Source organism: Suncus etruscus, chromosome 10 (genome assembly GCF_024139225.1).
Source record: "Suncus etruscus isolate mSunEtr1 chromosome 10, mSunEtr1.pri.cur, whole genome shotgun sequence".
NCBI classification, from domain to species: Eukaryota; Metazoa; Chordata; class Mammalia; order Eulipotyphla; family Soricidae; genus Suncus; species Suncus etruscus.
Window position 1 is genome coordinate 95,195,611 of NC_064857.1, and position 16,149 is coordinate 95,211,759.

Below are 16,149 nucleotides of genomic sequence, written 5' to 3' on the forward strand. Positions count from 1 at the left end.
CACTCTCGGTGGGCTCCAGGGACCATACAGAATGCTGGGGATCGAACACAAGTTGGCTATGTCCAGGGCAATCACCCTACCCACTGTGCTATTACTCTGGCCCCTATTTTAATTATGCTATTGGAGGGGTTGAGGTCATACCCAGTTCTGTGCTGGAGGATGTAGAACTGAATCATAGTTGGGGGCATGCTCAGCAAGCACTTCACTCCTGTACTACCTCTCCAGTCCACTGAAGTTGTTTTATTTTGGGCCACATCCGGCAGCGCTCAGGGCTAACTCCTGGCATTGCACTCAGAAATCGCTCCTGGTAGGAGTGGACCACATTGGATGCCGGGAATTGAACTGAGGTCTGTCCTGTGTTGGCTGTGTGCAAGGTAAATATTTGGCTTACAGCTGTTCTATCACTCTGGTCCTCATTAAACTTGTTTAAAAAAAGAAATTCAGAGGCCTGTGTAATAGTTCAGTGGCCAGGGCACTTGCCTTGGTTCGATGCCTGGCACTATATATTGTCTCCTGAAATCTGCCAGGAGTGATCACTAAGCAATCAGGAATAAGGCCTGAGCTCCACTGGGTATGGTCCAAAGCCCCACCAGCAATACACACACATGCAAGCATGCATGCAGATACACACACACAAAGAAATATTTTACCTTGAAGTTGGTCATCTTCACTGTTTTAATGAAATGCAGACAGAAAGCAATCCCCAAGATATCCTGTAAAATCCAAGCCCACCTAAAATCAAAAAAAGTTACTCTGTGGTTTCTTTTGATTATTTTTAGATGAAACACTTCAAAAGAAATATATCCATTTAGAGAAATAGATCTCTAAAATAATACATTCTCTTCTATGATTTGATTAAACAACAACAATATAATATAACAATAATAATAAAAATAACAATATAATAAAAACTCATATTTTCTATTCTTAGTAATTTACTGTTTTAGTAGAGTACCACACAAGAAAAAGTTGAAAGGCTAACTCAGAAACATATGACACATATGTGTTGATTTATCTTTTTTTTTTTTTTTTTTTGGTTTTTGGGCTACACCCGGCAGTGCTCAGGGGTTACTCCTGGCTATCTGCTCAGAAATAGCTCCTGGCAGTCACGGGGTACCATATGGGACACCGGGATTCGAACCAACCACCTTAGGTCCTGGATTGGCTGCTTGCAAGGCAAATGCCGCTGTGCTATCTCTCCGGGCCTGTTGATTTATCTTTGAGTTTATACTATATGTCTCTTTTCTTTTGGGGGAAGGGATTTGGGCCACACCCAGTGATGCTGAGGACTGCTCCCTGCCAGGTAGTGATGCAGATCCAACTGCAATGGATTCCATGTAAAGCAAATGCCTTAATCCCTTTAAAAATTCTTTGCTTCAGGGCCAGAAATATAGCATGGAGGTAAGGCATTTGCCTTGCATGCAGAAGGTCGGTGGTTCAAAACCCGGCATCCCATATGGTCCCCAAGCCTGCCAGGAGTGATTTTTGAGTATAAAGCCAGGAGTAACCCCTGAGCACTGCCAGGTGTGACCCAAAAACCAAAAACAAAGAAAAAAAAATCGGGGCCAGGCAGTGGCGCTAAAGGTAAGGTGCCTGCCTTGCCTGCGCTAGCCTTGGACGGACCGCGGTTCGATCCCCCGGTGTCCCATATGGTCCCCCAAGCCAGGAGCAACTTCTGAGCACATAGCCAGGAGTAACCCCTGAGCGTTACCGGGTGTGGCCCAAAAACCAAAAAAAAAAAAAAATCTTTGCTTCAATTGTCTCGTTAGAAAAGTAACTTATAGGGCTGGAGAGATAGCATGGAGGTAGGGCATTTGCCTTGCATGCAGAAGGATGGTGGTTCCAATCCCAGTATCCCATATGGTCCCCCGAGCCTGCCAAGAGCAATTTCTGAGTGTAGAGCCAGGAGTAACCCATGCACTGCCGGGTGTGATCCAAAAACAAACAAACAAACAAACAAACAAAAAGAAAAACAAAAAAAAGAAAAGAAAAGAAAAGTAACTTATAATAAAGGACACTGGTATAGATCAGAGCTATAACATAAAGGAAATAAGCTATGCACCATCCATCAACAGAACTTGATAGAGGGCAGGAATGATAGATAGTACAGCAAGAAAGGCATTTGCTTTGCATCCTGTATAGTACCCTAAGTACCACCAGGAGTGATTCCTGACTGCAGAGCCAGGAGTACTCCTTAGCATCAATGACATGGATCCAAAACCAAAAAATTCTCTCCAAACCAGAACCTAATACACATAATTATCAATTAACTTCAAACATAAAACTGCCTTAGAGCTTTGTCCTCAATTTTAGATCTTGAGAGCCTATACTTTTTTTTTTGGTGGATTGGGGGTTGGATGGGAATCATACTCTGATGTGCCCGGGGCTTACTCCTGGTTCTGAGCTCAGGGATTACTCCTGGCAAGGCTCCAGGACTATTTGTAGTGCTAGGAAGGAACTGGATTAGGGTACATGAAAGACAACTGCCATAATCTCTTACTACCTCTCTGGCCCTATTATTCATACTTTTGGTCTTTAATAATTATATTAACCACTAAATAAATTCATATATTTCCCCCTTACCAAAAAATAGTATCAGAGTAAGATATAAAATTATTTGTCTTTGGGGCCAGTGGAATAACTCAAAGGTGAGGTGCATATGTTTCCATGGACCCCACTCCTAGCACAGACAAGGTGGTTTTGGGGGCTCCCAGACCCTCTGGATCAGAGCAGTAGGTCTAGGGTTGAATTATCCTGGCCAGCTTGGCCAAGTTGGCCATACTGCTGGACCATAGCATGGAGTTAACAACCCAAGAATGGCGTTAAGAATTACAGGGAGGGGCCGGGTAGGTGGCGCTGGAGGTAAGGTGTCTGCCTTGCAAGCGCTAGCCAAGGAAGGACCTCGGTTCGATCCCCCGGCGTCCCATATGGTCCCCCCAAGCCAGGGGCGATTTCTGAGCGCATAGCCAGGAGTAACCCCTGAGCGTCAAATGGGTGTGGCCCAAAAACAAAAAAAAAAAAAAAAGAATTACAGGGAGAGACCATGGGGCTTCCTGAGCAATTGTAAAGCCCATCCCCCCCAAATAAAAGAATCTATTATTAATTTAAAAATAAATATACTTAGTATTTATACCTGTCTTTATTCCGAAACACGAACCAAACGACAACTACTGCTATGCATAGAATAGCAAGAAAAATAAGTCTCACTTCAATGGTTTTGCCACGACATGTGAATCTTTAAAATAAAATAAAATAAAATACAAAAGTTAGCTTACTCTCCAGATAAAATACATTATTCACTTATCATAAGATATGACAAACAATCACAGTCACAAGTCATGAAATAACAATTTAAGAGTCTTGATTTAAGTAGTAATAAATGATAAATAATAAAATGTTTTCCATATGAATAAAATGTTTTTATAGGATAGTAGAAATTTGTACCTGTGTATCTCAATATAGGAGTCATTAAATACACGTGATAACTTTTGGTGCCAGAGAGACAGCAGAGGGGTGAAAGTGTTTGCTCTGCAAATGGCAGACCTGGATTCATTCTCCAACATTGAATATGCCACACATCTCAACCTTCCTCCAGCACTACCAGGGGTCACTGAGAACAAAGCCAGGAGTAATCCCTGAGCAACTCACAGTCTGGGCCCCCACCTCCTCCCAATTTTTTCAGGGGGCCATATTCAGTAATGGATGCTCAGGGTTTACTCACGGACCTGCATTAAGGAATAATTTAGTGGTGCTCAGGAAATGAGATGGGATGCTGGGGATCCACCCAGGGTCGGCAACATGTAAAGCAAGTGTCTTACCCGTTGTACTTTTACTCTGGTCCCCTTCCCAATTTTATTTTAATTTTAACTAAATCTAATGAATCACATGAATATTGGAACACTCAGCTCTTTTCTTGTGTTGCGTTAAATGACAAAGGGATTCTTCATGACACTTACTTGCATTGTCCACAAGGTACTTTAGAAATCAATGCAGCCAGACAGTGGTATAGACCAACTGATGATCCCATGCAGAAAATTACTATAATGAGATAAACTAGGGAAAAAAAAAAAGAGATCATATAAGTGATATTTTTGGGGTTTGATTTTGGTTTTTGGGCCACAGCTGGCAATATACTCAGAGATTACTCCTGGCTCTACACTCAAGGATCACTCATTGAGGGTTTGGAAGACTATATAGGATTGAATCTGGGTTGGCCATGTGCACAGTAAATGCTTTACCTGCTATACTCTCTGGTCCCACAATATGAATTCTTTCTCTTTCCTGGGACCAGAGCATTAGCACACTAGAGTGGCCATTTGCCTTGAATGCGGCAGACCTAGGTTTGATCTCTGTCATCCAACCTGGTCCTCAGAGCTTGCCAGGAGTAATTTCTGAGCACAGAGCCAGGAATAAGCTCAGAGCAGCATCGGGTGTGGCCCCAAAACCAAAAACCAAAACAAACAAATACTCAAAACAACTTTATCTTTCCTTTTTTTTTTTGTGGTTTTTGGGTCATATCGGGCAGTGCTCAGGAGTTACTCCTGGCTCCATGCTCAGAAATTGCTCCTGGCTGTCACGGGGACCATGTAGGACACCGGGATTTGAACTGATGACCTTCTGCATGAAAGGCAAATGCCTTACCTCCATGCTATCTCTCCGGCCAACTTTATCTTTCTTGATGTATAATGATAGTTTCAACATAGTGACTGGACTACACTAAGCTGAAATACTTAAGATTTTGAGTTTTCAAGTAGGTATTTTATTGTGTTTTAATTATACATAGATGATTGTGTAAAGGGCTGAAAGAGATTCTACTTTTTTCAGTTTTAAATACTTTTCATAATAAATATAAATAAGGACATATTCATATAAATTCAGTTGAATATGTAACTGAATATATATTGAATATACAAATATACATTCATATAAATAAATATAGTGCTATAGAAAACACATCAATTTAAACTACCATAATATTATCACAGCAAAGAGATTAGTTTAAATGCATGTGTATGGGGGCAGAGCGATAGTACTACAGGAAGGGTGCTTGCCTTGCACACACTTGACACATCTGATCTCTAGAACCCAAATATGGTCCCCCGAACCCCTCATTAGAAATTCCTGAGCAGGGGCCGGAGAGATAGCACAGCAGTGTTTGCCTTGCAGCAACCGATCCAGGACCTAAGGTGGTTGGTTGGAATCCCCACATCCCATATGTTCCCCATCCCATATGTTCCCCCATGCCTGCCAGGAGCTATTTCTGAGCAGATATCCAGAAGTAACCCCTGAGCACAGCCGGGTGTGGCCCAAAAACAAAAACAAAGAAAAAAAAAAAGAAATTCCTGAGCAAAGAGGTAGGAGTAAGAAATTCCCTGAGCACTGCCAGGTGGGGCCCCAAAACAAAAACAAAAAATAAATTCATGTATACAGGTCAGATTATTAAAAATAATTTTTCAAAAAACCCCAACAATCATAGATAATAGTTAATGTTTAAAGTAGATGTCTGTTCTTATCCTTATGTTATCCTTATTCTTATCCTATGTTTTTTGTCAAATTACTAAGATGCATTTTGTGTGTGTGTGTGTGTGTGTGTAGTTTTTGGGTCACACCCGGCAGTGCTCAGGGGTTACTCCTGGCTCCATGCTCAGAAATTGCTCCTGGCAGGCACGGGGGACCATATGGGACATCGGGATTCGAACCAACCACCTTTGGTTCTGGATCGGCTGCTTGCAAGGCAAACGCCGCTGTGCTATCTCTCCGGGCCCTAAGATGTATTTTTAAAGTGTTTATAGTGATTTTTCATTTTCTTGATTCTTTACACTTAAGTAAATACTCATAAAAGTCTGCTATCCACATCAGAGAAATCATTGACAAACACCATTTTGAATCACTGAATGATTAAATAAAAAAAGAACCATAAAGTATTTTACAAATTAGTGCAACCAGACAGCAGCATAGATGAAATGATGACTCCATGCAGAAAATTACTATAATGAAGTAAACTAGAAAAATATAAAACAACGAAGGAGGTGTTAAGAAAAACATTTATACAAGTCTTTTTTTGTTTTTTGTTTTTTGGGTCACACCCAGCGGTGCTCAGGGGTTACTCCTGGCTGTCTGCTCAGAAATAGCTCCTGGCAGGCATGGGGGACCATATGGGACACCGGGATTTGAACCAACCACTCTTGGTCCTGGATCTGCTGCTTGCAAGGCAAACGCCGCCGTGCTATCTCTCCAGGCCCACAAGTCTTTTTTTTTTTAATTTTTTAAACTTTATTTATTTTTTTTTTTTTTGGTAGTTTTTGGGTCACACCCGGCAGTGCTCAGGGGTTACTCCTGGCTTCATGCTCAGAAATTGCTCCTGGCAGGCACGGGGGACCATATGGGACGCTGGGATTCGAACCGATGACCTCCTGCATGAAAGGCAAACGCCTTACCTCCATGCTATCTCTCCAGCCCCAATTTTTTAAACTTTATTAACTGATTGATTGATTGATTGGTTTTTGGGCCAAACCCCGCAGTGCTCAGGAGTTACTCCTGGCTCTATCACCCTTGGCAGGCTGGGGGCCCATACAGGATGCCGGGAATCAAACCGGACCTTCCCGGGCCGCATGTAAGGCAAACATCCTACTGCTGTACTATCACTGTGGCTCCTATACAAGTGATTTTTAAAAAATTTTTGTTTGTTTGTTTTTGGGTCATAACTGTCAGTGTTCATGGGTTACTCCTGGCTCTGTACTTAGGATCACTCCTCAAGGGCTCAGAGGATCATATGGGATTAAATCTGGATTGGCCATGTGCAAAGTAAATGCAGCACTACGAGCAGTTCTAGAGCACTGAGCTTGGAATATACCCTAAGCACTGCTAGATATGGCCCTCAAAACCAAAATAAATAAAATTTTAAAAAGAAGATAAAATTTGAGTGATTCCATGGCTTGATTCCATCCATGGATTACAAAACAACAAACTACACTTGGGGTAAGCATAGACAGCAAATAAAGTAGTGATAAGATAAGCCTTCTATTTTATTAGTAATATGTTAAACCTCTATAAGCTCTCTAATGGCATCGTGTTATTTAAAATATTTAACTTAAATAGAAATTACTTAATATTTTAAAATATATTTTACTAAATATATTTAATAATATTTACAGACATTTTATTTAAATAGAAGTCAAAGGGAGAAGAACAAATATCAGATAGTCTCACCCATCTGTGGTATATTAGAGAAACAAAATGAGGAAGAAGTGGGGAGTAACAGAGAAGAAGAAAAGGGGACTTAAAAACAGTACAGGGTCTTAGGCACTTTCTTTGGTGGTCATGAGATGCAGTAACCATGGACATCAAAATCATAAACAACAACTGTAACCACGTTACTTAAACTACAATAACACTTTTTTTTTAATTGGAGGCTAGAAAGATAGTACGTACAGTGGTCAGGAGCTTTCTTTGCACACAAATGACCTAGGTTTGATCCTGTGAACCTCCCCCAGAACAGCCAGGAGTGAACCCCGAGTACACAGGAGCACACCACGAGCACTGCTGTGTGTGATCCAAAAATCATAAAAACTTTTATATATTTGGGGTAGTAGGTGTTTTACTGTTAGGGATTAAACCAAGGGCCTCAAAAAATAAAACATTCAGTACTCTACTGAGCTACATTCCTGGCCAAGATACATTTATGTATATAAATATATACATATAATATGTATATACATATATGTATATACATACATGTATGTACATAATTTGTATATGTATATAATATGTATATGTATATGTATATAATATACATATATGTATATAATTTGGGTGGGTCACACCCAACTGTGCTCAGAGGTTACTCCTGGCTCTATGCTCAAGAATCACTCCTGACAGGCTCAGAGGACCATATGGAATGCCGAGAACCAAACCTGGGTCCATCCCAAGTCGACTATGTACAAGGCAAATGTCCTACCACCATGCTATCATCCCAGCCCCACATTTTAATATATTTTATAGACATATAAATTATATGATTTTGTTATATATAAAAAACACTAGGCAGTACTCAGGATTTACTCCTGGCTCTGCACTCAGGAATTACTCCTGGCAGGGCATGGAAAACCATATATGGTGCCATGGATTAAATCCAGGTTTGCTAAACACAAGGCAAACACCCTTGTAACAATACTCTTTGGCCCCAAGATACATTTTATATATATATTTTTTGTTTGTTTTTTGTTTTTGAGTCACACCCAGCAGTGCTCAGGGGTTACTCCTGGCTCCATGCTCAGAAATCACTCCTGGCATGCTCGGGGAACCATATGGGATGCCGGGATTAAAACCAATGACCTTCTGCATGAAAGGCAAACGCTTTACCTCCATGCTATCTCTCTGGCCCCATATATATGTATGTATGTATATTTTAATTTTTTGTTGTTGTTATTGTTTTGTGCCATACTCGGTGATGCTCAGGGGTTACTCCTGGCTTTGTGCACAGAAATTGCTCCTGGCTCGGGGGACCATATGGGACACTGGGTATCAAATCCAGATCTGTGTGCAAGGCAAATGCCCTACTGCTGTGCTATCGCAATATATATTAAACAGGTCCCAATATATATTAAACAGTTTTCTTTTTCTTTATTATCCATCCAGAGTAATGGAGACCAACACAACAATTTAAAAAAGTTAATACTTGGGCCTTAAGAAACGACTCAATGGGCTGGAGCACATACTGTGCATTCGGGATGCCTGGAAGTACAAGGTTTATGGTTTTCTCACAGGCACTGCGAGGGCCCCTGAGCTCTGAGTTAGGCGCAGCTTCTGAATAGCATTGGCTATGGGTCAAAAATCAAAACAAATGTCAGTATCTGCCCTAACACCATATAATTATTCACTTAAATGTTCCAAGTAGAAAGCCTATATTTGACAAAGTGAATGAAAAGATTATGTTAAAAGTCGCAAATATAAAAGATGACATCTTACCCAACCATTTGTAGAAGAAATATAGTAAGACCATCATAACACAGCAAAGGACCACAAACATCACAATTGTTAGAGGTGTTAGAGCTGCAGAATCTTTTTTCTGGCTCTTTTCTCTATCTTCAGTGTTTCTCACTGCCTTCATCTGTTCCCTGCATAAACACACATAGGAACTTCAGGACAATGCCAAATTGAGTTTTTTTTTGGTTTTTGGGCCACACCCGGCGATGCTCAGGGATTACTCCTGGCTGTCTGCTCAGAAATAGCTCCTGGCAGGCACGGGGGACCATATGGGACACCGGGATTCAAACCAACCACCTTTGGTCCTGGAATGGCTGCTTGCAAGGCAAACGCCGCTGTGCTATCTCTCCAGGACCAAGTTGAGTTATTTTTAAAACCTATCTTTAATACCAACTTAAATTTGCTCTGATGACAAAGATACTTTAAAAAAAAAAAGAAAAAAAAAAGAATAGTTAATGTTGGAATTAAAAACTTTATTATTCTACCCTCCAGAGATGATCTGTTATTAACCACTTACGAGGCCAGGCTGTCTGTGAAAAGAGCAGATTGAACATTTTAGGAGAGATGAGTGGCAGTGTTGAAACTGTGGTGTTAACGAGAGAGTAACTAATAGGAATCTTAATGAAAACAGTATATGAGTGGAAAACAACACAAAACCTTTGTATCTCGGGGCCGGGCGGTGGCACTGGAGGTAAGGTGCCTGCCTTGCCTGCGCTAGCCTAGGATGGACCGCGGTTTGATCCCCCGGTGTCCCATATGGTCCCCCAAGAAGCCAGGAGCAACTTCTGAGGGCATAGCCAGGAGTAACCCCTGAGCGTCACAGGGTGTGGCCCAAAAACCAAAACAAACAAACAAACAAACAAAAAAAAAACCTTTGTATCTCACTATAGATTAAAGTCATTTTTTAATCAGAGCATGCATATTAAGCCAAAACAATGAAAAATTTATATTCAAAGTACTGAAAAAGCATCAGGCAACTTCCTGAAGGAAAAAACATGTACTTATTTATATCCAATTAAAATATTACTTTATTTTAAGGGCCCAGAGAGATAGCACAGCGGCGTTTGCCTTGCAAGCAGCCGATCCAGGACCAAAGGTGGTTGGTTCGAATCCCGGTGTCCCATATGGTCCCCCATGCCTGCCAGAAGCTATTTCTGAGCAGACAGCCAGGAGTAACCCCTGAGCACCGTGGGTGTAACCCAAAAGCCAAAAAAAAAAAAAAATTACTTTATTTTAAATTTTTTTCTTTTGGTTTTATTGGGCCACACCTGGTGACGTTCAGGGGTTACTCCTGGTTATGCACTCAGAAATCACTCCTGGCTTGGGGTACCATATGGGATGCAGGGGGATCAAACCCCATTATGGGAAGTAGTCTTTGATTCTCAGCGCTGATATGGATGTAAACTCGAACCCTAACATATGGGGGCTCATCCGGGATTGGCTTTCCTTGGTCTGGGGTCCAGCCAGCCCCAATATAAGGAAGGTTAGAACCAAAGACCTGCAGGTCTTGGGCGTCAGGGGTTCTCCTGTGTCTGCACTCAAGAATAACTCCCTGCAGTGCTTGGTGGACAATCTGGGATAAGGGGATCAAACCTGGGTCAGTCATGTGCAAGGAAAGCTATTATCTCAGCCCTTTAACCCCCATTTAATTTTTTTAAATAATGTAATCATGGGGCCGGAGAGATAGCATGGAGGTAAAAGCATTTGCCTTGCATGCAGAAAAACAGTGGTTGAGTCCCAGCATCCCATATGGTTCCCTGAGCCTGCCAGGAGCGATTTCTGAGAGTGGAGCCAGGAGTGACCCCTGAGCGCTGCTGGGTGTGACCCTCCCCAAAATAAACAAAAAAAAATAATGTAATCATAATTTAATAGAGTTGACTACCTTTGTAATCCAACACATAACTGTCTACATTTAAAAACATTATTCTGAGGCAAGAGTAATTTTACAGTAGGTAGGACATGTGCCTTGCATGTGGCTAACCTGGTTAGCCCCCATTTCTTTTTTTTTTTTTTTTTTTTTTTTTTGGTTTTTGGGCCACACCTGGCGGTGCTCAGGGGTTACTCCTGGCTGTCTGCTCAGAAATAGCTCCTGGCAGGCACGGGGGACCATATGGGACACCGGGATTCGAACCAACCACCTTTGGTCCTGGATCAGCTGCTTGCAAGGCAAATGCCGCTGTGCTATCTCTCTGGGCCCAGTCCCCATTTCTTGAGGGGGAAATCTTCCCTGACATGACTGTGCTTATCTTGCATACTCAAAGTGAATCTAGGGGCCGGAGAGGTGGCGCTAGAGGTAAGGCATCTACCTTGCAAGCGCTAGTTTAGGATAGACCATGGTTCAATCCCCAGGCATCCCATATGGTCCCCCACAAGACAGGGGCAATTTAACAGGTGTGGCCCCAAAAAAAAAAAAAAAAGAAAAACTAACAAAAAAAAAAGTGAATCTAAAGGCCAGAAAAACCAATGGCTGGGGGGCAAAGTGCCTTGCACATGGCTGACCAGGGACAAACCTGGACATCCCATATGGTCTCTGAGCCTATCAGGAGCAATTTCTGAGAGCAGAGCTACAAGTAATCCCTGAACACCACTGGATGTGTGTGACCCAAAAACCAAAAAGAAAAAGAAAAAAGAGTTTCTGCAGCTGTGTGGCCCAGAGATCCCAGCTCGCCGAGGACATTGGCTTATCCTCCCCTGAAGATTACCCCATACCCCAATAAAATAAAACACTTTGATCTAAAAAAAAAAAAAGAAAAAAAGAAAAAAGAAAACCATTTGGGAACTTGTTAAAAATGTGAAATCTTAGCTCATATCCTAATCCTACTAAATCTGAATTTTTATGAGCTATAAAGATACTTTATGTGCATATTACATCTGGGTACGTTCTATTCTATAGAGTATTTCTAGAAATAGAAACAAAAATCTATATTAAATAGGTAAAAAATTTCAGTTAACCAGTAATTATGGGAAGTAATTAAAATAAATTCACCAGCCAACTCCAGTTCATTTCAGGCATCACATGTGGTCCCCAAGTACTGCCAAGAGTGATCCCTGAGCAGAGTTGGGTGTGGTCCAAAATATATAAGATGATCATCAACTGACAATTTTATTTTTTGTTTTTGCTTTGGGACCAACTGATACTCAGGAGTCCAAGCAGTGTCAGAAATCAAATCCAGGAGGGTTTGATTGCTGGAGGCCACAGCAATAGCACAGAGCACTGCCAGGAGCGATTCCTGAGTACAGGAATTTGCCTTGCATGCAGCGATTAGGTTAGATTCCCAGGGTCTCCGTCCTATATGGTCCCCAAGTGCTATCAAGAGTGATCCCTGAGTGCAGAGCCAGGAGTAATCCCTGACTCCAAAAACAAAAATCAGGACTTCACACAATGCAAGTCAAATGCTCTACTCCAGCACTCCACTCTCAGTCTTGAGCCATAGTTTTCAACTACTTCAGCCACAAAATTCAAATGCAATCACACTTACCATTCAACTACTCCACTCCAGTATCCTCCTAATGCCACAGTGAATACAGTAATTAATACAACAATCGCAATAGTATAATCAATGTTAGGCCATAATATAGAATACATTTTCACGGTAATGTTATTGCCAAGAGTCTGCAAAGCAAGATAATAAAAACACTGGAATTAGTTTTCTATTTCCTATTCTATATATGGCAGTATTTTTCCAATTTCAATATGACATGAAAACTACACATTGCTAAGAAAGGCTGGAGCTATTTCTGAAAAACCCTCTTCTAAACAGGAGGTGAGAGCTTGCCGAATAGATTTGGTAGGCTCTTATAACAAATATTTATACAGAATAGAATTGTAAAGGATATATGATAGTTTACAGTAATTTATCAGTGGCTTGGGGCCAGTTAATGACCAGATTCCATTCCTGGCACTGTATGACTTCTTGAACACCAGAGAAATCCTGCCAATGGCCCCATTTAAAATAACAAACATGCAAACAAATACATATAAGTGGCAGAAAGTAAAAAGTTGTCCTGTGGGGCCGGCGAGGTGGCGCTAGAGGTAAGGTGTCTGCCTTGCAAGCGCTAGTCAAGGAAGGACCACGGTTCGATCCCCCGGCGTCCCATATGGTCCCCCCAAGCCAGGGGCAATTTCTGAGCGCTTAGTAGGAGTAACCCCTGAGCATCAAACGGGTGTGGCCCAAAAAAAAAAAAGTTGTCCTGTTTATAAATCAGTCCCTGTACAATATGGAATTCTAATTACCTGATACATATCCGCCAGGTCTTTGTTTTTTATAAATGCAAGCAGTATTTTCAGATCATGAAACTCAGATTTGTTCCCTAAGTGGTGAAGCTAAAAGAAAAAGTATAAAAATTTATGGATTATTAGCATATTTACAAATGATACATTGAATTGTTTCATTAAATATATATATATATATATATATATATATTTTATTGTTGTTGTTGTTGGTTTTTGGGCCACACCCAGTGATGCTCAGGGGTTACTTCTGACTACGCACTCGAAATCACTCCTTGCTTGGGGAACCATATGGGACACCATGGAATTGAACCACGGTCCGTTTTACATTAGTGCATGCAAGGCAAATGCCTTACCACTTGTGCCACCACTCCGGTCCCTTTGTTAAATATATTATTTTTAAAGTTTTGTAAACAAAGGTTAAATTTCTTTTAAAACATATTACAAGTGATAGTACATTGTGTAATGTGCTCACATTGCACACAGCTGACCTGGGTTCAATTCCCATAACCCAATGTGGTCCCCCAGCTCTGCTAGGAATAAATCTTGAGTGCAGAGCCAGAAGTAAGCCCCACTGGGTATGGTCAAAAAACAAAAAAAAAAAACAAAAACAAAAAATAGATGCTCTATTTTACAATGTCCTTGGTAAGATAGCTTGATGATATCTTATTATAGGAAGTTCAACTCTGTAAACATATTAACATCTTTTAAATTAGCTTGTCTGTAGTTAATGCTATATTTTTGTTTATTTTGTTGTTTTTGGGCCACACTTGATACACTCAGGTGTTACTCCTGGTTCTGTGCTCAGGAATTATTCCTGGAAGACTCGGAGACCATGTGGGATGTCAGGGATTGAACCAACTTTGGCTGCGTGGAGAGCAAACACCGCCCCCCCCCCCAGCTATGCTATTGCTCCAGGCCCAGATGCTTTGTTGGGTCATATAAATCTTTACTTTAGCTTAAGGCCCAGTGTGTCCTTTCAAAAAAAAAAAAAATTGGGGGGGGGGGTCACACCCGGCAGCGCTCAAGGATTCCTCCTGGCTTTATGCTCAGAAATCGCTCCTGGCAGGTTAGGGGGACCATATGGGATACCAGGATTGGAACCACCATCCTTCTGCATTAGGCAAATGCCTTACCTCCATGCTATCTCTCCGGCCCCTCAAATATATATATATATTTTTTTTCTTTTTTTTTTTTTTTTTTTGGTTTTTGGGCCACACCCAGCGGTGCTCAGGGGTTACTCCTGGCTGTCTGCTCAGAAATAGCTCCTGGCAGGCACAGGGTCCAGAAATAGCATAATGATAATGGGCTGAGCACATAAATTAAAATTTTATTGGGGTAACTTGGATTTATAATACTCTATTAATCTCAAGTGTATAGCATTAACATTTAACAACTATATAGATTATATCGTGACAATCAACTAAAGCCTTCATCACCATATAACTGAAAGCCTATCCCCAATTCACCCATGTACCAGTTGTCCTCCCGTCTAATAACCACTAATTTGTTTTCTGTATCTAAGAACTTGCTCTTGTTTTGTTTCTTTACATTCCACATATAAGTAATATGGTATTTGTTAAAAAAAAAATATATATATATATATATATAGCAAGTTGGACTCCTTTATTTTTTTTAGGCCATACATGGTGGTGCCCAGGGCTTATTCCTGGCTCCACACTCAAGAGGTCACTCCTGAAGGGAGCCTAGGGGATCAAACGTGGTCAGGAATCAAATCCAGTTTGGCTATACATGAAAGGTAAGTGGTCTACCTTCTGTACTATTTCCTCTTAATTATTTTAACAGAAAAGAATCTATAAAATTGTGCAATTAAACATTTATAATCGGGGCCGGGAAGGTGGCGCTAGAGGTAAGGTGTCTGCCTTGCAAGCGCTAGCCAAGGAAGGACCTCGGTTCGATCCCCTGGTGTCCCATATGGTCCCCCCAAGCCAGGGGCGATTTCTGAGCACATAGTCAGAAGTAACCCCTGAGCGTCAAACGGGTGTGGCCCAAAAAACCAAAAAAAACCAAAAACATTTATAATCTCCAAGGTATTTTTTTTATCCAACAACTAACAATATTTAAGACTTGGCCTAAAGCCATGAAGACAAGTCAGCTCAGTTCTTGCATAACTTGATAGTATGAGCTCAAAAGAAGGTGTTAGAACTTGATAACTTACTTGAACACTATTGTTGGCGAGCAACAAAGCTCTAGCGCCACCCTCCTGTGCAATCCTGGCCTTTTCCAGAAAACTGCAGGCACCCAACTGTACTGCAACTGCTTTGTCCATTATTCCTTCAGGAGGAATATCAGAAGGCTTGCACAGTGATGCCTCTGTCAGGTTCACCAAACTTATGGAAGTCTGCAAAGAAGAAATGTCTTTAACATGATAAACACAGGAATTTGCCTCACATACATGTGGCACAGGTATCAATACTGGTTTACTACAAGACTGTCTGAAAATAGACATTTTATGACAATCAAGTTTTGACATATTTAAAATTTCCTTAATTTTTCCCGGCAGAGAGAAAAGTTCTTAAGCAAAACCATTAAAATTGTACATATTAATATCATTTTCCAATTCACACAAAAACAGAAGTATCACCCATTCTCATGGTCTAGTATTTACATCATCAAGCACAGTGAAAGAGGCACTTACTGCATTTTCCAGGGAGCTTGGCAGAGTTGTCAGCTCAGGGTAATAGAGCATGCAGTAGTCCTTAGACTGCGAGGAATTACCATTTCCAGACGCGTGCAAGATTGCTTCCTGAGCAGCTATCTGGAATATGAACAGTAATTTTCATACTGGCAATACTTGGATTTGTTTTGTTTTAGGGGGTTGCTTGGCAGCCTCACTCCTGGCAGTGAGGCTTGGAAAACTATATGGTTCTAATATCAAGCCCATGGTGGACTTGTGCCAGCCATATATCCTT

At 41.2% G+C, this 16,149-nt stretch overlaps 1 protein-coding gene across 1 annotated transcript in view; it reads right to left on the reverse strand.

The window, feature by feature from the left end:
• The window catches only part of SPPL2A (signal peptide peptidase like 2A), a 77,932-nt gene that overhangs the window by 36,671 nt on the left and 25,112 nt on the right, over positions 1-16,149 (reverse strand). The window contains exons 2-9 of the mRNA XM_049781501.1: positions 15,876-15,995; positions 15,396-15,578; positions 13,220-13,309; positions 12,465-12,598; positions 8,968-9,116; positions 3,957-4,053; positions 3,134-3,235; positions 651-732 (exon numbers count right to left, since the gene is read on the reverse strand). Coding sequence (XP_049637458.1) covers positions 651-732; positions 3,134-3,235; positions 3,957-4,053; positions 8,968-9,116; positions 12,465-12,598; positions 13,220-13,309; positions 15,396-15,578; positions 15,876-15,995 — 957 coding nt within the window. The remainder of the gene's footprint in view (positions 1-650; positions 733-3,133; positions 3,236-3,956; positions 4,054-8,967; positions 9,117-12,464; positions 12,599-13,219; positions 13,310-15,395; positions 15,579-15,875; positions 15,996-16,149) is intronic.